This window comes from Miniopterus schreibersii (assembly GCF_964146895.1).
Source record: "Miniopterus schreibersii genome assembly, chromosome: 9".
In the NCBI taxonomy this organism is placed as follows: Eukaryota; Metazoa; Chordata; class Mammalia; order Chiroptera; family Miniopteridae; genus Miniopterus; species Miniopterus schreibersii.
Window position 1 is genome coordinate 70,980,512 of NC_138118.1, and position 23,387 is coordinate 71,003,898.

Sequence of the window (23,387 nt, forward strand, 5' to 3'; positions counted from 1 at the left end):
AACGGAAATAATTTCTGGCTACTTCTTGTGTAGCTTGCTATGTAATCCAGCAGCATACTAAGGGGTTTTCTGGGAGAGGATGTCTGTCACCATCTACATTGACTAATGTAGTTTAGAATATAAGGAACTGCTCAATGCTACTGTTTCATCTATATTACTTCAGTATAGTTTTAGAATACTAACATTAAGTAATGAAACAGAATTTCTTAGGAATTAAAATGTTTACTTTTCAATAATATATTTGGAAACCACCAGTCTATCTTGACTATGGAACTTTTCTTTATTAATATCAATCCACACTTTTCCGTGTCTTCTTTTTATTATTCAACAATAATGTGTGGTTTTTGCTATAGCATTTTGTTTCTGTTCTCTTGTTGCATCTAGAAAGCTTGTTAACTCCATACATACTGAGTTTATCTCTTATTTGTTTTCTCTCCTCCATGATCCTGGATGTGCATTCAGTTGAGGTTAAATAGGTGCTATTTAAGTAGACAAGAACTGAACTAGAGAAATATCATCACAAAAGTCCTCATAAATTGAAAGCAAATATCCAAATTTAGCCTATGTTGCCAAAAATGTTGTCAAACGGGTATGTCACAAATGTAAATGTTAACAGAATTTATCATTAATGGAAAAAAAACTTAAATGAAACTTACTATAAAGCAATATCTAATAGTGATGTTTAAAAATGTTTCTTCTAGTAGACATGCATGTTAATGAAAAGAACAAGCAGGGAGGGGAAATTAGTGCATACCATCACAAAATCATGATGCTTTAAAAAAATTTTTTTATCTTTCCCTTTTTTTAGAACTGAAAGGGGTATGTGGTGGATTTGATCATAAACTTTCATTTCAGAGAGCAATGAAAGAAGAGAAGAGAAACAACACATTTGTACTCTAAGAAGCCATAGTTTCTGGCAGACGGTGCAAGAATGAGTTAGATCACTGACCTTTTTTTCTGAGGCCTGTGTCAACTTTTAGTGGAGTTTCCAAACGCACAATGAGCATCTGGACAATTTTGACATTTTTATTACACTCTCTGAGTTCTTAAACTGCTACCATTTTGTTTAAAGATAATTTCTTTCAAGATTAAAACAATTATTTAACTGCCAAAGATAATTAATTCCAATTCGATGACTCAAATACCAAACAATTATCTTTCCAGATCCGGTTTCTTAACTCATATTCATAATCAGAATACTTGTTATTTAATCAAACTTAAGATTTGATTGATTGTTTCATGATATTAACATTAAAACCCATTTCTTTCTAGGCCTAATTCTGTTTCTTGTATTTGCTTTGTACTGAATTACTGTGATTTAAATAGCCGGTTTAACATGACTACTTTCAAACAAGATCATAAATTCTCATAAAAACAGACTAAGGAATTCATAATCATAGCTCTTGGCCGCCACCTAAAGGTTTCTTTCTTGTTTTATGTTACATAAGACCTACTGTGCATGCCTTTTGTAATAAAATTGTTGGCTGTATGATCGCGTTTCTATATAAGTATAGGGTAAAGAGACTTAATTCAGCATTTCTTTTTCATTTTGTGTATTTACATTAGAAGCTTATATAATTGTATCCACTTCTCAATCTTTTCTGTATACAAAAGCAATTTAAACTAGGTCCTCTAAGTGGTCTGAAAACTTTCTATTCATTCAAGAAAGAATGTCCTTATTATGGACCACCCCCAATCCTACTCCTATCTTAGAAATAGGAAAATATTTAAGTCATGGTCTCTGGTTCAAGCAGCATGCACCAGTTGCCAATGATGTAAGAAACTGACTTCTATTTTGTCATAAACTGGAGAGAATGATCATTAATTGGATGCCACAGAGTGAATCTAAAAGTCTAAGTAAAGAGAAATGTTTCTCATTTACACCTTTCCAAGCTAATTGGACCAAACACGTTTATGGAACCATTGCTGAATGTAATGTATATGCTAAACTCTTCAACTTCCCAGATAACATTAATAACAGGTGTAACCTCATGATTATGCTTGCGAGTAAACAGGCCCTGGTATTTACAACTCCCTGTTCCACATCCTATTCTCATTCTCTTCATTCGCCTCCGAAGAGAGCCCTGATTCAAGCAAGCACGCACCTCCAACCCCCTCCTTGGATTCTGACAGGGTCACGCTTTGAGAATTAAATGATTACAATCTATGATATCACAGCAAAAAGTTAGATATAAACTCTACAAATTTCTCATTTCAAAATCCATACACATAAAGTATCTATGAATCACCAAAATAATTCTTAAATGTGTAGACATGTTTTATTAGCGTGAATACTTGCCATTATAGATTCCATTTATTTAGCCCTTGATTTGTGTATAGACCACTACTTATTATCCATTAATTCAAAACATGTTTTTAGGCACTCACCATGTGACAGATATTCACCATTATGAGTGTTCAATAAAGCAGACTGGGCTTGGCCCTCATGGGACTTGTAAGGGAAAAAACTAACAAACAAACAAATAAATAAATCACATTATGATGAAAACTACAAAGAAACTTAACACATGCACTGTGATAGAAGATAATGTTGAGGAGAAACAGACCTACATTATAGGTAGGGTAATCAAGAAAGGTCTCTTGGAGGAGGCAATATTCAAACCTAAAGAATAAGAAGCCAGCTCTGCCAAGAATATGGAGGCAGAGGGAAGTGTCTGTGCAAAGGCCAAAATACTAAGGGAGGTCCAAGGGATCTAGAGTAAGCAAAGGAGAATTGCATGAGATGGGATTGGAGAAGTAGGAAGGAACCCAGCTGTGTAGGTTAAGGACTTTGGGTTTTAGTTGAAATAAAATGGAAAACAACCATAGCAGATTAGGAAGTTGACCTTATGGCTATGTCGAGAAGGAATTGGAGGCAGCCTAGAGAACATGGAGACAGAAGTTTAGAACAGAAATGCAGATGGGAGCCCTGATGGTGACAGGGACAAGGGCAGTGACAGCAGAGGCAAAGAGAAGTGAACACACTTGAGATGAATTCTGGCATTAGACTCAATAGGACTTGGAGATAGGTCAGATGACCCCTTGGTTCTGCCATTTCTTGCCAGACTGTTAGCATCTGCTGATATAAATATAGCTTTGAAATGCTGATATAGATTTCCATATTAGATTTAAACACATAAATTAGATTTCATGTCACACTTAAGCTTTAATATAGCAAAAAACAATAGTTTTATGTAAATATCTTATTAGAATGTCCTATTAGTACACCAACAAAAAAACACTTATTATCTAGCATCTTCTGCAAATGAAGTAATCTACAACAAAAATAACTTTATGGATAATGGTAGTTTGAAAGCTTATTTAATTTTAATCACTTAAAAGGCTTTTATCTGAAACTGTTAAATACTTCTTGATCTCTTAAACAGAATATATTTTAAATAAATTAAACTTTTCAAAAACTCAGGCTCACCATTTTGAAAAATAGTTGCTGTACTTCTGTAATATAGTGGTACCTCTAAAAGTAGTGAGAAAAAAGGGGTTTCCCTACTTTGAAAAACTGAAAACTACTCTGCTTTGAAATATTTACATTTTTGTTGTTGTTGCTCCAGTTACTCCTAGTTCTCATTGTGCCAGACTGTAGCCATCCACTTCTGACCCATTCTAACACAGTGTTTTTCCTCTGCTGTATAGCTGGGAACCCTGCTATCAAATTTTCATGGAAGTTAAGAGTAGTAGACTCCAAGTAAAGTATGAACTTTTGGATTCTATTTTGATTGCACAAAGGCTTTTTTTACATGCTGTTTTCACAAGAATATTTTAGGTCACTGAAGTTGCTTGATCAGCAAAATTCAAATCAGGGAGATGTCTTATGCTAGCATCTTATTTCCCACATTATTTTATGATGCTCCTTGAAAATGGAATTCACATTACCATATACATTATCATTTTAAGTTTCTAAAAAGGATCTGTCCTTAGGACACAACTTCAACTGCATCATTATAAATGTTGGTTTTTCGTTTGATGCCTAAAATATAGTTTTCAAATATAACATGAAAGCATATAAAATTTGACCATAAAACTAGACTAGAAACAAAAATCCCAAATTTCTTGACTTGTACTATAATGTTATCTCTTTCCTTTTTTCATTTTGACATGCATGGAAACTAAAACAAATCAAATGTCCACAAAATTCCAATCAGCAACACTGCTTTCAAAGTGTCTTTTGACAAGTAACATGTGCATATTACAAACGCGAAGACAAGTTTGCAGCAGCTCTTCTGAAAGCTACATTCCTCAAAGCTCTCTCTGTATCGCCACCTTGTTTCATGAAAGGAACTTCAAAAATATGTAATAGAAATGTGTAAATGATTGAAGCATCTGTATAAACAAAGAACAGTCTTAACGTGCATGTGCATAAGAATTATTTTGAGGACTTCTTGAAAAACCAGGTACCAGATGCCTAAAGCTGACCTGTCAAGTGAGAACCTTTAAGAGGTAAGTCCAGAAATTGGCCGTTGAAACAAATACTCCCCAGCTTATTGATATAGGTGGTCCTTAGAAGAATCTTTAGATAGCACTGTCATAAGATTTCAGGTAAGCAATCCTAAGTAATCTGTCTTTTCAACTTTGGGGCAAATTGCATTTTCCAAAGACGACTGTACCAACACATGCCATCCTTTATGCTTTTCCTTTAAGGCAACATTGACATCGCTCCACCAGAAGGGGTGTATGTTCCCTCTCGCTGAATCTGGGCAGACTTTGACTACAGTGGAAGTGATGTTTTGTGACTTCCAAGACCAGTGAGTAAAGTGCAACACAATTTCCGCCTGGCTCTCTTGGGAGACTAGCCCTTGGAATCCAGCCACCATGCTGTGAGAAAGCTAAGCAGCCACAAGGAAAGGCCACGTGCAAGTCTTTCAGCTATAGCTCCCAATGAAACTCCTGTTGACAGCCAGCCGTCAACCATCAGACATGTGAGTGAGTTTTTAGATGATTCGAGCCTCAGCATTTGGGCAACCCTAGTAAAGCAAAAACAAGTTCTCTCACCTTGTTAAGGCAAAATTTCTGATCTGTGAATAAAACTAATGTTGTCACTGTTCTAAGCTACAAAGTTTGCAGTGGTGTGTGTTTTTGTTTGTTTTTTTTAACAGAGAAATAGGTAACTAGAACAAATTCCAAATATTCGTGTGGCTTCTTTAGATGCAGCATAAAGCCCTAGATAAACCTTCATGCATTCCAGTTTGCATTTAAGGATATCTGGTTCTTTCCAGCCAGATCTACTCCAGACCCCCTTGCTAGGTCTCACTTTAGTTTATTCCCTAGATCTGTGGATCTCAATTAGGAATAGTTTTGCTCCCCCCAGGCACATTTAGCAATTTCTGGGGACATTTAATGATTGTCACAACTGGGGAGAAAATGCATCTAGTAGGTAGAAGCTACAGATGCTGGGTAAACATCCTGCAATGCACAGCACAGCCCCTCCCCCCAAAACAAAGAATTATGAAGCCTTAAATAGTGCAGAGTTTGAGATACATGGACCTAGATATGGCCCAGCAGTGAGGTACTCCATTCTCACCCATGATTTTCTTCACCATCATATAAGTTTGGAGTTCTCAACCAGGTTTTGAGGAAATGGTGTTTTGGGTGGGTAGGGGGTCAGAATTAGAATATCAGAATTATCTATGAGGATTTTCAACCTACATAGGTGAGCCTGTGGTGCTCAACCCTAGCTAAAAATTAGAATAATTTGTCAAATTTTAACTTTTTCCAACATTTTTATTTTTACTATAATATTTTGGTATTTAAAATACTAACTCTATACCAGCTCAACCCCCAACTCTAGATTCTGATTAAAAAAAAAATACTGGTTGCCAGCAGTTTTTAAAAACACCTGGGTGATTCTAACAGGCAACTAAGCATGAGCACCAGAGATATTAGGCCCTTTACCTGGAGATTCTGACTCCTAACTCAGGGAGAAGTGTTGATGGAGTCTAGAGAGTGAAGCTGGAAATCCTGGCAGGTGATTCTGTGGGCACCCTCTCCCCTTGCCCACTAAGAACCTTTGGTCTACATGCTCTCCTGCACTTAGCCTGCTGTGCTCTGGCAAGAAACGCATCTGGTGCCAGACTCTTACTTCATTCTTCTGCAATTATTTGGGATGGAAGCAAACCCTAAGGCTTAGTTAATTTTTAAGTCAGTAAGCAGCACCATATAGTAAATGATGAGCAGTCAATTCTTGTATAATGAGCTCAGTCTGCTATGCACCTCTCCACCAATAATATCAGCTCTATTTATTAGTTTCCATTAATTGCTTAAGGCGGATATAAAAACATCAGTCAACATTTCTAGAATTTCACCACTCGAGTGTCAAGCTAAATAAAATAATTTACATAATTTACATAGTTCAAGATGTTGATGAAAGTTGTTGATAGGATGTTCTCCTATTGAGGTTCATCTCCTTCTAAATAGGACTTGCCTTGCTCCCCACCCCCCCACCAGAAAACATCAGTGAGGCATATGCATTGCCATGTGCCTCAGATCTGAAGCAGATGAATGTCTGCTCATTTTTTAAAAATGACTTGGGTGGAGAAGGAAAAAATGTGAAATAGCCCATTATTATAATAATTACCTTGGCAAAAATGTGTTATTTCATCATGACAGTAAGCTTTTCTGAACATGTTATTATTACATTGCATTTGTTGTTAAAACAACAACTACACTTTTCTTTTCAAAATGTATCTGTCAAAGGAAAACACCAATTTAATAAATTAAATTTCTAAATAATTATTAGTTGTAGCTTTTCTGTTTTTAACTCTTTTCCACTAAAGCCAAAACCAGAAAGAATCTTTAATGTCATAACTATGCTTCCTATCTATAAAAGAGAAACATGAGTGTCGCTAGCAGTTTTGAGTGCTAATTGTGCAGTGTGTGTGCCTCTATCTGCTAGAAAATGGTCACGATTAAGACCATTAGCTCTTAACTCAGATTGCCTAGGTTTAAATCCTAAGCCCACCATTTACAATGTGATCTTGGACATGTTATTTTATCTCTTGTGACTCAGTTCCATCTTTTCTAAAATGTTAATAATAATAATCGTACCGATGTCATAATTAGTTTTGATGATTAAAAGATAATATAAATAGAAAGTGCTTAACATAGTACCTGGCACATTGATGTATTTAATGAATGAAAATCAAATCTGTCAAAACCAAATGATATTGCCTCTGTCACTAATTAGTGGAGCAACTTTAATTCACTTTACTTCTCTAGTATTCAATTTTTTCATTTGTATTATAAAAGCCTGATTCCTAAAATTTAATTCAAGTTTTACATATATATAAAACTCATTTCCTCTTAGACTGAAATCTGAAATATCAACTGCTACTCCCAGGTAAGCTGCCGACAGGTAAGCTGTCTTACCGATACGGCTTATGTCATATTTCCATGCTGATCTTATACAAATATGAAATTCAGCAGTATAAAGATTTTTCAAGAAATGTATATTGTGTCGCTCTCTTGGGTGAGTCTCTGACCTCTTTCACCCTCTTCTCATCTCAGCATCTCAAAAGATGTCTCCAGCTTTTTCATGTCCTGCAGTCTGGCCTCTAGCTGTCCTTCACGGAGGATGTTCTCCTTAGCAAAAGGGACCTCCTGGGTTCCAATCCAGTAGAGAACTGGAAGCCTTTGTGGTAGCTGACTTTTCTGTAGCATCTGACCTTCTAATCATTCTTTCCTTTTCAAAACGTTTCAGTTCCCTTGGTTTATTAGGGAGTCTCTACTCCCATTGTTATCTTGACTCAATGACTATCGTGCCTCGGCCTTCAGTTGTTAGTTTCCCACATTCCTCTTCTTGGCCGTACTCTGTAATCCTTCTATATATTTCCATAGGGGATGCTCATGACTTTATGTACCATCTTGCATATCTTTACTCCCAAGTCTATAATAATAGTACTACTTCTCTTTTAGGCTTCAAACCTATACTTCTAACTGCCTTCTGATTTCTCCATCTGAAATTCTTGCAGGCCATTTCTAAGTGATCTTCCCCGGTATATATTAGTTTTCCTCTGATATTCCTTAGGTAATCACTAAATATATCCTAAATATCTCTTTTTACCTCCTAAATACCTCTTGAATCTGTTATATTCTCTCCACTACCAAATACCACTTTCTGGGCCCAGCTAGTTTTCACCTCTCATCTACACTTACCTCAATCTCATCCTCTCAAATTCATTCTCCACACTAACACCAGAGTGATGTATTCAAAATTCCACCCAATCCAAATCATCTACCTGCTTAGAATTTCTCAATGACTCCTCACCATCTATAGGAGAAAGTCTAAGTCCTTGGCCAGCAGAGTCCTCCATGGTCCTCTCTAGTCTCATCATTGGCTTCTTCCTTTCACAGTCAAACTAGAACTCACTATAAAACTTAATACCTCCAGACCCCTGTACATTCAGTTTCCTTCTCTTCATTACTCCAGTATCCGTTCCTTATTCACTCTTCAAATGCACAGGTTTCTTTCATGTAGACTTTCCCGATTCCCAGAAGCAGTAAATTTCTCATTCCCCTATACTACCTCACATGTTACAAACATATTGCTATCAAATAATCCTTTATTGCAGTTATTTTTTAAATGACTGTCTCCCTCAATATACCATGAAGTCCTAGGACAGAGAGACTACCATATTCATTATGTATCGTAGCACCAAGGAGAAAGTGTTTGTGTTCCCTGTCCTTGAAGCACATGCTGAGACTCTCTGCCCATTTATTTACTGTAGACTGTTTTCTGATGCAGTTGTAGGAACCTATTCTATGGTATGTATTTTTACCTGTTCCTGAAATATTTATAAACACCTAAGCTTTAAAAAAATCATTATCAAATTTGTTGATTTGTTCTTTGAAATTGGATAAATTATTTTTACATTAAGAAATAAGTTTTGTAAAAAAAAAATTTAAAAAAAAAAAGAAATAAGTTTTGTTACCAGTACTGGAAAAAATTACATATATAGTTTTGTAGTTTTATACTAAACCCTTTAATCCATCATGAATGTATTTTGGTATAAAGTGCTTTCCAAATTAATGTTTTTTTTCCAAACAGCTAATAGTCATCCCAACACCATTTATTAAATTACTTATGCCCTTTCCATTGATTTCAAAGCATATTTTGTGTTGTATTAAATTATTATTGATATTAGGATATATTTCTGAGCTATTCTATTTACCAACACAGGCGTCTTTTTTATTATTACATATTATTTACAAGTAAGATAATATCTTTGAGAAAAGATTGGGTTTTACTGATGCTTGTACTTGCCATAGGACTTATCACTTTACACATACTAAATGTTCAATAAATATTTACATATTTATTAAATGAGTGTTTAAATTGAATATCCTATGCCTAATTTACAAAGAATTTCCTCGCTATGCTAAAAGGTCACATTCTTCAAGGTGAAACATGAAGTAATTTGGAAATTGGAGAAGGGGGCTAAGAATGGAAGCATTCCAAGAATAAAAATACCATGTGAATTTGATTAGAATAATTTAACATTTGTAGTGACTTCATTCTCTAGAGGCAATGCGATCATGAGAAAATGCTGAAAGGGGGAGTGTTAGTCGAGGGCTCGCTGCGAGTTACTGAAGTTCTCAAAGACCTTTAGCTGTGTAATGATGTGCAAATCAGCCCACATGCCACCATGGCCAACAGATGAACCCTGTCAGCAGTGAGCTGTCATATTTATAATGTCTGCTGATACCTTGATTTCGGAGAACCAGTCGTGGACCCTTAACATTGCAATACATTTAGAGTACTGAGCAATAAAGCAATGATATTTAAAACATATATATTTACTTACCCTCCTGACTACATAGAAGTTTAAATATGTTAAATTGTAAATGAAAGGCAGGATTAAGTATGTCATCCTTATCATGTACAAATTGGTAAAGCTCTCATATAGTGTCATGTCAAACTGTACAAGGATGACTTCAAGCTGAAAAGATTGTGGAACAATTTGGTTTGATTAAGGAGACATAAAACTAGACTGTCATAAAGAATGCTAGGATTACAGGCTTCTATATAAAGACATGCTCACTACATCTATTAATGTGGGTAAAGAATTGTATAGTTACCAGAAAAGGAAAGTTATGTATAAAGCAAAGCAAAGATATTTGATGTTTTTTTTATGACAACATGAAAGTCTTGAAATAAGCATTTATGCATTTTCAATTATGAAATTTAAATGATCTAAATTAGCATGGCAAAAACCCTTGGGAAAATATATGGTGGGTTCTATTATGTTTCATTAATGAGCTTGACTTTGATTCTCATAATAATCTTATTTGGCAGTTGTGTGTGTGTGTGTATGTGTATATGTTTTATTGACTTTACTTTTTAGAGTAGTTTTAGTTTCACAGCAAAACTGACTGGAAATACAGAGTTCCCATATGCCTCCTACTGCCCCCCACCCAGGCCTCCCCTGCTGTCAACATCTCATAATGAATGAACCTACAATGATACATCATTATCACTCAAAGGCCATAGTTTATATTAGAGTTCACTCTTGATGGTGTACGTTCTATGGGTTTTGACAAATGTACAATTATATGTACCCACCACTGCAGTATTATAAAGTAGTTTCACTGCCCTAAAAATCTTGTGCTCCGCTAATTTATCCTACTCTCCCCCCCTTACCCTGGCAACGCTATTTCTACTCTCTCTATATTTTTGCCTTTCCCAGAATGTCATGTATTTGGAATCATACATTATATTGCCTTTTCACATTGGGTTCTTTTCCTTAGCAAAGTGCATTTAAGTTTCGTCCATGTCTTTTCATGGCTTGATAACTCATTTCTTTTTGGCGCTGAATAATATTCCGTTGTCTAGACGTACCACAGTTTATTTATCCATTCACCTGTGGAGGGACATTTTGGTTGTTTCCAAGTTTTGGCAATTTTGAATAAAGATACTATAAACACCCATGTGCAGGTTTTTGTGTCAATATAAGTTTCCAACTCCTTTGGATAAACACCAAGAAGAGCAACTGTTGGATTATACGATGAGAGTGTTTAGTTTTATAAGAAGCCACCAAAGTCTTCCGAAGGGGCTGCACCATTTTGATTCCCACCAGCTGGGAATGAGAGTTGTTGCTCCACATTCTCACCAGCATTTGGTGGTGTTGGTGTTTTGGATTTTGGACACTCTAATAGAATTGTAGTAGTATCCTGGTATATAATTTGCAGTTTTGGAAGTTATTTTAATTTCATTGTTGCATAAATAAGTAAACTGAGGCTCAAGGATATTAAATAACTTGCCCATGGTTCTACAGCTACTAAGTAGCAGGTTCAAGCGTAGTGTTCTTCAGACTCCAGAACCCTAGTGCTTTTCATTCTGTTGGCTGCTTTATATAAGCTAGATAACAATAAAATTCAAGTTCACACATGGAGGGCACAGGCAGTAGTTTCCGGGCTCATTAATTACTTGTCTTAGGGTCCCCCAGAAGAGCACCCTGAGACAAGGAAATACCGGAAGCAGTAGGGAAATGGGGGGGGCAGACAATGAAGGACATGTTTGAATAGTTATCACTGTGGGCGACGGCACTTACTCCCAAGGGAACCTGGGGCAAGGGGGTTCAATACTACTCAAAACGTGGTGTGTGATAGTACCAGTCCTTGAACTGTTTGAGACGGGTTCAGTACAAAGAATGTATAAAAAGTAAAAGTAAGTATTTAGAAATTTTTATAACAATTTGATACTTTTATGACACCCATTTTTTAAATAATTCATTTTTGAAAGTACCAATCCATGATGGATTGAAAATACGTAAAAGACTGGTCCAACAAGAGTTTGAGAAGCACTAGTGTAGAACACAAGGCCCAAAGTGGTTCCATACAAGGAGCAAGGGGGCTAGGGTATTTATACCCCACTTCCCATCAGGTTAGTCCTTGGTTGAGAAATATTCATTGCAAAGAGCTTCTGGCTGTGTGGAATGAATCAGCGCACCTGGAGGGACATGGGGGATCAACAAAGCATCTGCTGCAGACTTGGTCAATAAAGAATTTCACAAAGCTAAATAATTAATTCAGACACCACATCTCTATAATCATTCTGGTAAGGAGCTAAAGGCTAAATAAGCATTGGTTTGTTGCAGGCTATGTAAGAATAACACAAAGCTGGGGTGAAACTATGCACAGATAATTTGTTTCATTCAAAAGTATCCATGAAGATAACTACTACTGCCAACCAAAGCATCAGTTAGTGGGCAGGGTAGCTAAATCAAAGCTGCATCATTACCTCAAATCAAACTGTAATGAAACGCTGTAGCATGTGGAAATCAGGATATGTGCATAATGAGTGTTGGTCACTTTTAAGACAATTTTATGTCATCTTGTTGGGAAACAGTATTAGACTTTCCACTGAGAAAGCCAAAGGCAAGAGCTCCTCCCCCCCACCCTTCACCCCCAGAAAGCCAGAGGACTGATATGCGACTAAAGTTCTGAAAATTAGACATTGCCAACCAGGATTCTGAATCTTGAACAAGCGGTCCATAAATGGAGGGATGATTAGAAAGTATTCTTGTTACCTGGCCACTTACTGCTACTTGGTTTCTGGCCTATTCAACCCTGACCTATTCAATCTGATTCTGTAAGCTCCCAATCTCCTTCCAGTAATTTCCTTTTTTAGTTAAGGCAGCCACAGTCTGACTCTCTTACTTGAAACCAAAAGTAATCATGATATGAGGTGGTCGAGAAGAATCAGAGCTTTGATTTGTACCTGCTCAGTAATTCTCCTGAAGTGAGGTCAGTCTCCTCACCAACCTTGTTCTTAGTTTCCACATTTGTAAAGTAGGATTAAGTCTCACCAGTGTGCCTTATAGAAAATTAGTCTGTAAAATGTTCCCCAAATAAAGGAATCTTCCTTTGGAGAATCCAATTGAATGTTGGCCTGTTTAAGTTTCTGGAAAATCCTCCAGTAAAGAATTTAATTTAACTTTAACCCAGCATTTTTCTCCAAACTTAATTATGGAAATCTGGTAGCCTAAAACATGAACATCTCAGACACTGGATCCAGCAGTTCATTTTTCTTTGACTTTGCACCTGATACTGGAGTTTGTCAATAATCACACATGAGGCCTTTGAGGAATCTCTGTCTTCATCCATTATAGTAGGGGTTCTTAAACCTCAGTGCATAAGAACCATTTGAGACACTTGTAATAATGCATATCTCTGGGCACCACACCAGATCCGCAAAGTCAGAATCTCCTGGAACAGAACTAAGGAATCACCCTACAGGTGATTATGTACAAGGCAGTGTACAGTCCAGAGTATGAGTAACACTAATTTATATAATATTTCAGTGAAAAGTAACTTTCAGTGGCTTATGTTCTTTATCATTGGAAGAAGCTTGAAGTCATGGTCACAATAATACATCCGACTGTCTGGGCTGTATCATCTGTAAGAGCTGTTGATGAAGCAAGCTTATAGACAGCTTGTGAACATCTGTTAAAACTTATTGAATATCTCTGATAGCAACTTCTGGTACAGATGGTCCCAATTTACAATGGTATGACTTACAATTCTTTAATTTTACAATGGTGCAAGAGCAATATGAAATCAGTAGGAACCATACATCGAATTTTGATCTTTCCTTGGCTAGCGATACGCAGTACGATACCCTCTCATGATGCTGGGCAGCAGCTAGCCATAGCTTGAAATAAGCCACGTGACCAAAAGGGTAAACAACTGATACTCTACAGTGTATTCATTGCGTTAGGTGATTTTGCCCAACTGTAGGCTACTGTAAGTGTTCCGTGCATGCTTAAAATAGGGTAGGCTAAGCTATGATGCTCAGGGGGTTAGGCATGTGAAATGCATTTTTGACATGGTATTTTCAACTTACGATGATTTATTGGGACATAACTCTAGCATAAATTGAGGAGCATCTGTAATATTAAAATGTGAATATAGTTTTAACTGTAATTATGAGGTCAGTAATTTGGACAAAATCTAGTTAAAAGGCTGGATACACATGAAAAGGAGCAATCTCCCAGATGTCTCTCTCATTCCTGCGATCTTTCTATAGCTTATTCATTCTCACCATAAACTGAGTTAGTGAGAAGTCAAGGTTAAAGAAGTAGGAAAGAAACTTAATTCATCTAATTTTATGACTTACTTAGCAACTAAAAGAATCTGATGATACGAAGGCTGGAATGAATAGCTAAAATGTTACTACTTTTACACTATCTGTGAATTTCATTTGCTCTCATTACCACAAATGATAAAAAATTAGCTGTCAGAAATTTCAAAGCACGGCAGGAGAACTTGATAAAGACAGGAATTAATCGGGAACATTTTTTCTCTGTTTGAATTCAGGTAATATGAGGAAGATAATACCACATTTCTTCACAACATGCTGTACATTTCCTTACAGGAAAAAGAATGAGTTGTGGTGACCAATGACATTTATAGGAAACACGGAAACTTTTTGTTCCTAGGCCACTAGTTACATTTACTGTAAGAAAACCCTACAGATGATTTGCAGGGCTTGAGAGAATTCACTTTTATCTTTATAGCTCAAGATGTACAGATAACTAGTTTGTAAATAACTTACAAGGATCACAGTCTCACAACTGGGATATTCTGTCTTATTTTATTTTGATAACCACAATTGTAACCTCTTTGCAACTAGGAAGTGGTGATAAAAGGCACTGTGCTTACTCTTCAACAACTCCATAAAAGTGGCATCCTGACATATTTTTGACTGGGCTTCATAAAATAAAATGTGGAAGTCTTTCTTTACAACATAAAATGCACTTACACGCACATCCTTATAGGTATCATGGGTTGACTTTTTTTCTTTATTATAGCACTGCACTGTCTCAAGGGTGGCTGCATTTCTTTGGACTGTGAAATAATCTCAGGAAAATATACATGCTACCCCACTGAAGAATACTAATTAGGGTTTGAATATGTTCATTTTGTGTTCAGACTTCAAATCCTCAGCCCCATCCAGCCACTTCTCAGGCCACGAAGTGGTCCTTGAAGACCACGAAAATCAAAACTATAGTTGCTCAAACTTGGAACTAAGGAAAGAAAATAAATAATGAAGCTGAGCTGGATTTCATTGTACATAGAGTACATTGTCTATAGTGGAATTGTGTTTATAAGTACCAGTTTTTCAGGTTTGGATCATTCATTTGGTCTCTGAAAGAAACCTGCTTTGTAGATTCAAGGCACTTGTAATTTTCCAGCTGGGTTCCTGGTTTGCTTAGCTAATTCTGTGGGCTTCAGCGTGCACTCCACACCTGAAAAGGGGGAGTTTTCAATGTTGTGGTTTATTAATCAGGTACTTTCCATTCACTCAGTTAACAAATAGAAAACAGAAAGAAAAAAAACAGAGAAAGCCTCCTACTTGTTTTTTTACTCCAAATACAGAGATGGAAACTATCAAGCAAGTAAGGAGGGAAACTCCCACATATTTCACCTTGACCTGGCTGGACGGATCTGATGCCTGTAAGAGGAGGCTGCTCTAAGCAAGAGGTCAGCACGCAGCTAGTGGGAAAGGAGAGGCCAGATTTTACCAGGGCAAACCACTCCTGCCCCTAGAGGCAGAAGAGAAGCATCACCCTGTGTCTGATTGGAAACAGCGCCTTGTTTTTTTTTGATCCGGAGGACTGGGTTTTCTCCCTCGGCCTAGCCTGGTACTGACAGGACCCAAGGAGACGCGCGGATTCCCTGACCATTGCCCAGCAAAACACCCCTTCCCTGCAAGCACCTGAATTTCTGATCTGCAAGCAGACAGAAATGCCCTCCCATCTCCTTCCCTAGCTTCTCTCTCCTGTTTCGCAGGCCTTTGTAATTTCTTTGTTCCGTTTACTGGGAAGGTAACACTTAACGTCAAAAGACCCATGTTATAGCAAAAGCCCAGAGCCACCACCAGACCCTAGAAAAAACAAGGGCTGTCCAGCCCAGGGTTGATGATCCGAGTGGAAGAGCCGCGAGAAATTTCGGCCAGCGGCTTCGAGTACAGCTTCTGCAGACCGGCCCAACTCTCCACGGGATGGGGAGACGCAGGACAGTCTTGGGGTGGGGCAAAGGATGAGCTCCTAACTCTGCAGGCAAAGTAGTCAGTGCGCACCCGCTGAACAGAGGGTGTTGGGGGTGGGGTGAGGCTCCGGGACTCCACTTTGCATGCGGCAGCTGCGGAGCAGTGAGTATCTCCAAACAAAGGAGTGCGCAGAGCCCGGCTGAGAGGCTGGGGCTTGCGCGCAGCTGCCACTCGTGCTGAGCGAGTCTCTACACCCGGTAGGCGAGCGCTGGGGTGCAGGAACTCCGGGAGGAGAGGGAAAGAGAACAGAGCGTGCGATTCCTGTTGCGCGGCTACGCAACAAGAATCCTTGCGAACTGTGGGAATGGCAACCATCAGAGCCAAGGGGGAGAAAAAGAGCTGGAGTGAGCAAAACAAAGAGCGAGTGTGGGCCGCGGTGACTTCATGCCTCACTAATGTCCCGCCCACGCTGCTCCGAGCTTTTGCTGTTGCTGAGAGCTGCAGCCTCCCTGCAGGCTGCCGGGGCCGGCGCTCCGTAGCGTGGGGCGGTTTCCTAGCAACTCAGCCGGAGCGCGCCCAACTATCAGCACTTCGGGAGTAGCCCCCCACGCCCCCCTCCGCACCCGGGGGCGCGGGAAGGACCACAACCCCCCCCCCGAAGTCGCCTCCCTCTCATCCTCGCGGGGTGCACCCCAGAGCTCGCCAGCAGCCCGGGTTCTAGACGGCCGGACGTCTGAGCTGTACACTGGGGCCAAAAGAACGAGGGCACGAAGCTCCCGCCCCGCGAGGCCGGGCTTCGGCACCCCCGCGGAACATCCCGCGCTCGCGGCGGTGCGCTCCACTCCTCTCCCAGCCGGGAGCCGAGATGCCTCGCTCTGTGTCTGCCGGCGCCGGCGGGGGCTTCTAGGGCGCTCCCGGAGCCGCGTCCCCTGGCTGCTGGCACCGCGAGCTTCCTCCGGCCAGCCCAGGACGCTGCCGCTTCGACTCTGCCCGCGGTTCAGCTCACCAGGCTGCAGAGCTTCAGCTAAGTGGAGTTGGCCTCCCTGCCCACCTGTGGAAGAAGCTCGCGCTGACTGATGCGCCGACTTTTTTTCCCCTTTGGCCTCACCGGCGTCCCCTCCCACAGAAGCAGCATCACCCAGTGAATGTACATTAGGCTGGTTTTTCCCCCCAGCTTCGGGCTTTGTTTGGGTTTGATTGTGTTTGGCTCTTCGCTAAGCTGATTTATGCAGCAGAATTCCCGTCGGCTGGAGAGAAACAAAAGCTCTTTTCTTTGTCCCAGAGCGGGCTGCGGAGCCCCGCTCGCGTCGCCAACCCGAGCCATTGGCCATCGGAGGAAGTGCTTCAGGCGGAGGTTTCGGGACCAGCCGTGCGGAGCTGGGAGGGCCGCGGGGGCCCTGAGATGCCGAGCGGCGCCCAGGCCAGCGTACCTGCACCGCTCGCTCCGAGCCGCGGGGCCCGCCTGCCCGGCCTGCTGGAAACGTCTTAGCGACATTTGGTCCGTGGGCCCCAAGGTGCGCCGCGGAGGCGCGAGCGCGCATCCAGATAGCAGCCAGGCGGCAGGCGCGGTGCGGGCTGCTCTGCATTATGTGCTGCTCGGCCCTGGCTTTTTTTACTGCCGCATTTGTCTGCCTGCAAAACTGCCGGCCAGGTCCTGCCCCGTTCCTCCGGGCGGCCTGGGTGTTTGCAGTTGGTCTTGGACTGGGCCAGAGTGGTAAGTTTTTTTTGTGTTTTTTCTTTTGTTTTCCTCTCTTCCTCAAAGGTCTTGAGCTGACAGGAAGAGCATCCCGGCCAGGTAAGTGGCCCGGTGTCAGTCTCCCTCCATCTGCCCTTAGAACTTAAGAGGGGTGGTGTGTGGAAGTGTCCCCCACCGCATGTGGCCTGAGGGAGGCCAGGTGTCAAGCATTTCCGCCCTGGAGTGACAGCAATAACTAATTATAAGTGGAGACACGGTGTGTTGCTCGTGGATGCTGGAGAGGCAGTAACAGAATGGACGTTTGGAAGAGTGGGCGGTGGTATTTAACAGCAGCCAGTTTAGGGGTTCTGCCCCATCCTTGCAGGCATCCTCAGAGAGGGCCCCCATCTTTTTAGCATGTGGGTCTAACCACTAGCTTGCATGTGATTCAAGGCTGAGGGTAAATAGGTGCAATGGGAGTCTTCTGTTTTTGAGGCCATGAAAGCAAACGATGGCAGCTTACAAGTTTCTCCTATGGTAGTGCTCAGCCTGAATGAATTAAAAGTGCAAAAGTGTGTGGGCACTTTTGAATTATATGCAAATGTAAGGTGACGCTACTGCATTGCTAGCAAACAGTAGAACACAGAGTAATAGTAATAACCATCAACTTAGGATGAGTTCTTATTGGTTTCATACATAAACCAAACACTTACTTTTGCCAATGCAATGATTATTGCCACAGTTTATTTTTTAATTTACTTTATCTGTGTTTGGCCATCCAGCCCTTAAATTCTGTTAGAGCCTTTCTCTGACCTCTCTTGTTGAAGGAGAGTTATAATTGTTTTGTAGACTAAAATTTTCTCTGATGTTCTGAACTGGGTGTGCCAAGTTTCTGCCTGAAGCTAATTAAAACAGTAAAGTCATAACCTTATAAATGAAGGTTTCTAATGGAAACATCCAGCTAGCTTCACTTATTTGTTGCTTATATAGTTATCTACTATATGTTTCAAAAGGAGACTTACCCAGTTACGAAATGAGAGCAATTAGAGTAAATTTTTATCTTGTGGTTATTTTTTGGCTTATGTGTTGATTTAAAAATAAGTGAAACTTAGGGAAAGGAAAGAGTAACATTCATTATCAATTATCTCTTAAGTGGAACATGAATTTGTTACAGCAGATTTTCCACTGAGCATAATTCCATCCTGTGTTAATAACTAACAAAGTGTTTTTCTAGATTTAGTAAACACATACACATAATAGTAAAATGACCAAAACTGTGTCGACAGCATATATTATATCCCCAATATGTAGGCAAAGGGAAAAGTCCTACTTGCCTCTAGAATTTGTTAATAGTAATAATTTTTATTCATTGTGCTTGTAAAGATTAGTCAAGCTCTCCTGTAGTAGCATTGTATTTCCAGCCAGTAACTATAACTGATTTGAAGCAAATATTATGAATGAGCTCCCTTGCACCTGCAGTTGTGAAAAGGGCATCCTTATTTGAAATCAGAACAAGGCATCCTTTTCCCAGCCTCTGTCAATATACAAAGGTTTCTCATGTATACTGGTTTGCATTGCAGTTAAAAACATGCAAAAAATTTAAATTACAGCCAGCACAACTCAGAAAATTAAAGATCAGAATAAACTGTTGTACTTTTGTGATATAGCTACAAGGCTCAAATTATATGTCTTTGCAGTGCAAATTAGACGCTTAAAGCAGAAAAGAAATTTAGGTATCAGTTACAAAGGAAATCTTGTTCCCTTGCTCAGTAGTTTACACCAAGGAAATGTTGAGGGCATTAAAGCCATACAAAAGAAACCATAAACTGCACAATGTAACTTTGGGTTTAATTTTTGAAGTAGAATTTATAGGTCTCAAATTACATATGGACTTTTGTTAATGAATATATCCTGAGCAAGAGGAATGTTACTAATAAAACCTGAATATTATTCTGATCTAGAAAATTTATTGGACTTTGTTATTCAATTTTCCCTGGTGGAAATTACTGACAATTGAGTAACAATAACACTAAAGAATGGTTAATGAGTAACTGGAAAACACTAAAGACTACCTAGTGGTTAATATTTGAAGAAGACTTAATGTAGCAACAGTTATTTCTACATTTGCTAGTTTTAAAAGGTTAAAAATCTTTTTTAAAAATATGTTTTTATTGATTCTAGAGAAAGAGAGAGGGAGAGAGAGAGAAAAACATCAGTTCGAGAGAGAAACATCGATCAGTTGCCTCCCCTACACACCCCGACCGAACCCCCAACCTGGGAACGTGCCCTGGCCAGGAATTGAACCAGCGACCTTTTGGTGCACAGAATGACACTCAACCAACTGAGCCATGCCGGCCAGGGCTAAAAATCTTTTTTAACTAAAATTGTATACAGCAATATAAGAGTGAAAAATTTCAGAAGTTTTTAAAAGTGGAAACTATGATTGCAATTTAATTTAACCTTCTGTGTATAATCAAGTATTTAGTCTTTTAAGTAACACCACCTGGATTACTGTTGTTTTTTAACTGTAGTATTACATTACCTCAGAACATATTTTATAACATAAGTGTTCTCGGGGTTTTTATGCTTACCTAAAGTGAGAGGATATTTAAGAGAACCAACCCTTCGTTTATAAAAATCCAGTGTTCCAATTATTTGTACAATAGGCATCCAAATTAATTATATTGTAAAGCAACAGAGACACTTTCTGATTAAAAAATAAGTTTGTGCACTATATAAAACAAAGTAACTGGTAAGATTTGAAAATACCAGAAAAATTCCTGTGCCCTCAAATATTCACCTGTTACCAAATTATCTGAAATTTCACCATTGAATGGATTTCTTTGAATTAAGCATGGTATTGAAACTATGTTTCTTCTAATTTTGAACTTTATATTATGGAAATTTTGAAACACATACAGAAGCAGAGAGAATGGTATAAGGAATCGCTATATACCCATCACCCAGCTTCAGTGAACTATCACCTCAGGGCCAACTTTTTTCATTTCTCTCCCCACCCAGTTTATCTCTTTTCCCCAACTACATTATTTTGAAGCAAATATCTCATATCATTTTCTCCAAAATATTTCAGTAAATCAAAATACTAGTGAGGAGTAACACACTCATTAATCCCAGAGCATGGATTTCTTTAGCTGAGTTTTAGGGCCACAAGGTTGTTCATTATCTCTGATGGGAACTCAACAAGCAAAGACAGTTTCAACCATTTACTTCTCAATGGTTCTACTATGGCTCCATTAAAAATATTTTTCTTAAAAATATGCATATGTAACAGCTTTTCTGATATGCATGTATATGAAGAAGGAAAAAATAACATGGGTAAATCTACTTCCCCGGCCAAATGCTAATTGCTTTATCCCGATGGAATCACAGCAAGTGCACCTTGTTTGAGTCTGTTGGAAGGATTGTTACCCTGGTCTCCTGAATCATCAGTTTTGCTCCCCTCTGCTGGATCACTTATAGCATATGCATATCCATACATGTGTAGGATCCTTCTGTTTCTCACGCTCATTAATAGCCAACATTCTTCAAAAAGTTGTTATACTTGCTGTCTCCAATTCTCCACACCTGCTTTTGGAGTCCACTGCAGTCAGGCCTTGTTTATCACCTCCGCAAGTATACTACTCTGTTAAAAACACAGGGAGCTGCCTACCGCCAAGCCCCACGGCCACATCATAGTCTTCATCCCATTATCTGTCAGTAAGTGAACACTGTTGACCACTCCCTCCTGTACCCACGTTCTCTGGGTTTAAGCTCCTTCTCCTCTGATGTCAGTTCTTCAGGTCCCAACCTCTAAATGTAAGAGTGCTAGGAAACTACTAATATTAAGTATATATTAAAATTATCTTTCCTGATGTGACTGAGCCATATAGGTATTAACAAGAAGAGTCCAGATAGAGACAATAGCAGGCTCAAAGATCCTGGAGTGTGCCTGGAGTGCTGGAGAAAGGGAAACAGGGCCAGTGTGGCTGGAGAAGAGCAAGAGGGGTGAATAGTGAGGGACGAGGTCTGAGGGGGTTAAGGAGGGTTACATCATATTGTGCGGGGTCCATGGAGAGTTCAATATGTCCATGAACTAGTCTGGGATAAGAATTATAGCTGCATTTTCATATCTAACATAACATGCATTTGTCTTGCCAAAGACCATCCCATGGTTGAATGTTATTACTCAAGCTAAGACACCCTAATATGTTTTTCAAAAATAAACTTGTTGCTATTTTAAAAGGTACTTTTATATACTGCATTAATAAAGTACATATATTACTTTAAAAATTGTCTTTCCTGAGTTACTTTAAAAGTTTCCCAACTAAAATCAGTTTAGGAAATAAGAATAAGATCATTAAAGTAAAATTGAAATGTTAAATTATGGTGGTTTTATTGGATATATACTCTTAAGATGATTTTAAAATATGCTTTTATTTTGAGTGCTATTATTCAAAGTACTAAAAGTTCATGTTTTAAGACAGCATATGAGGTTTCAAAGAGTGGTCTTTCATGCTGAGCTGATCAATAAGCCAACCATCATTACTCTAGTGGGTTTGGAAATGTGTTATCTCTCCCAGGTATTTTTGTTATTTTTCTATTATTTTGTTTTAATCAACAAATACTGTTATATTTGTCAGAGACAGAGTCTGTTGCCATTCCAGATCAGTATTGGTGCAGTTTGATTAGTCTAGAAAATTGCCTCCAAAAAAAATCATAGGCCCCAGGTAGTTCAATAGCTGCCAAGGCTAGTTCAAGCCACAATCCATGGAAGAGACCGAGTCTGCAGATGGAGGGATAGGATAGTAATGAAGACAGAGTATGAAGACGAGAAATACGTCAGCTCTGAAGAAATGTGCCAAATATTTCTTATTAACTATGTGAGGTATGCAGTGGCTCTTCGCCAGGGAAGTTTTAATATTTTGTGTTGTTTTGGACCCAAATTCCTTTTAGAACCAAAAGAGCTGGTATTTCAAGATATGCTGGTGGGCAAATGCAGCCAGAGTTGAGATACTGTTGTTCCACGTGAACACAAAGTACCAGGGTCCTTTCCTTGAAATTGAACCACAGTTTCCCACATACAGCATTTTTTTTTCTGATTTCAGTGAGGGCCATATATTTAATCCCCTAGAAACTGTTACAGACACTGGATAGGGAAAGAAGCTTGGTCGAAAGCTTCATCCTTATGGAATGAGGTATTACCACTATGCTTCAAAGGAGCTTTCGAGTATTATGAGGTCAAACGAAAAAAATAATTAAAAAAAATTCAAAATTCTACAAAATTAGGTTAACAGGAGGTACCTTAAGGAGTGCCGAACTAAGGAATGTCTTTCCTAATTGCCTGCTTGAGTGGGGCTAGGAGGCCAGGCTGGCTACGCCTGGTGCTGTAAAGGTATTCATTAACTGCAGTAGAACAAAGAATGCAGGGAAGTTTTGGGGTGTGCAGGAATTGCTGTAGGACTGGCTGTTCTAGTTGGAAACAAAGAGTTCATTGTAGCAGAACTGTATTACTGGCAGAAAAATGATCTAGCGGGTTTCTTCCTTAGTACAAGGCATACCTCCCAAGGTATTGCTCTATTGTCTTTTTGTGCATTTGGCTTGGATTTTTATGGTGAATTGAAGACAAGTACACCATAATTTGCAAAAGAAAACTCTCTGGAAATGATACATGAGGCTCAAGTTTCAAGAGAATTTATCTGGAAGGTAGTA

At 39.1% G+C, this 23,387-nt stretch overlaps 1 protein-coding gene across 1 annotated transcript in view; it reads left to right on the top strand.

The window, feature by feature from the left end:
- The first annotated feature begins 16,196 nt into the window (after positions 1-16,196).
- Positions 16,197-23,387, top strand: part of ITGB8 (integrin subunit beta 8) — a 76,422-nt gene continuing 69,231 nt past the window's right edge. Inside the window, exon 1 of the mRNA XM_081147444.1 lies at positions 16,197-17,717. Coding sequence (XP_081003570.1) covers positions 17,591-17,717 — 127 coding nt within the window. The 5' untranslated portion in view covers positions 16,197-17,590. The remainder of the gene's footprint in view (positions 17,718-23,387) is intronic.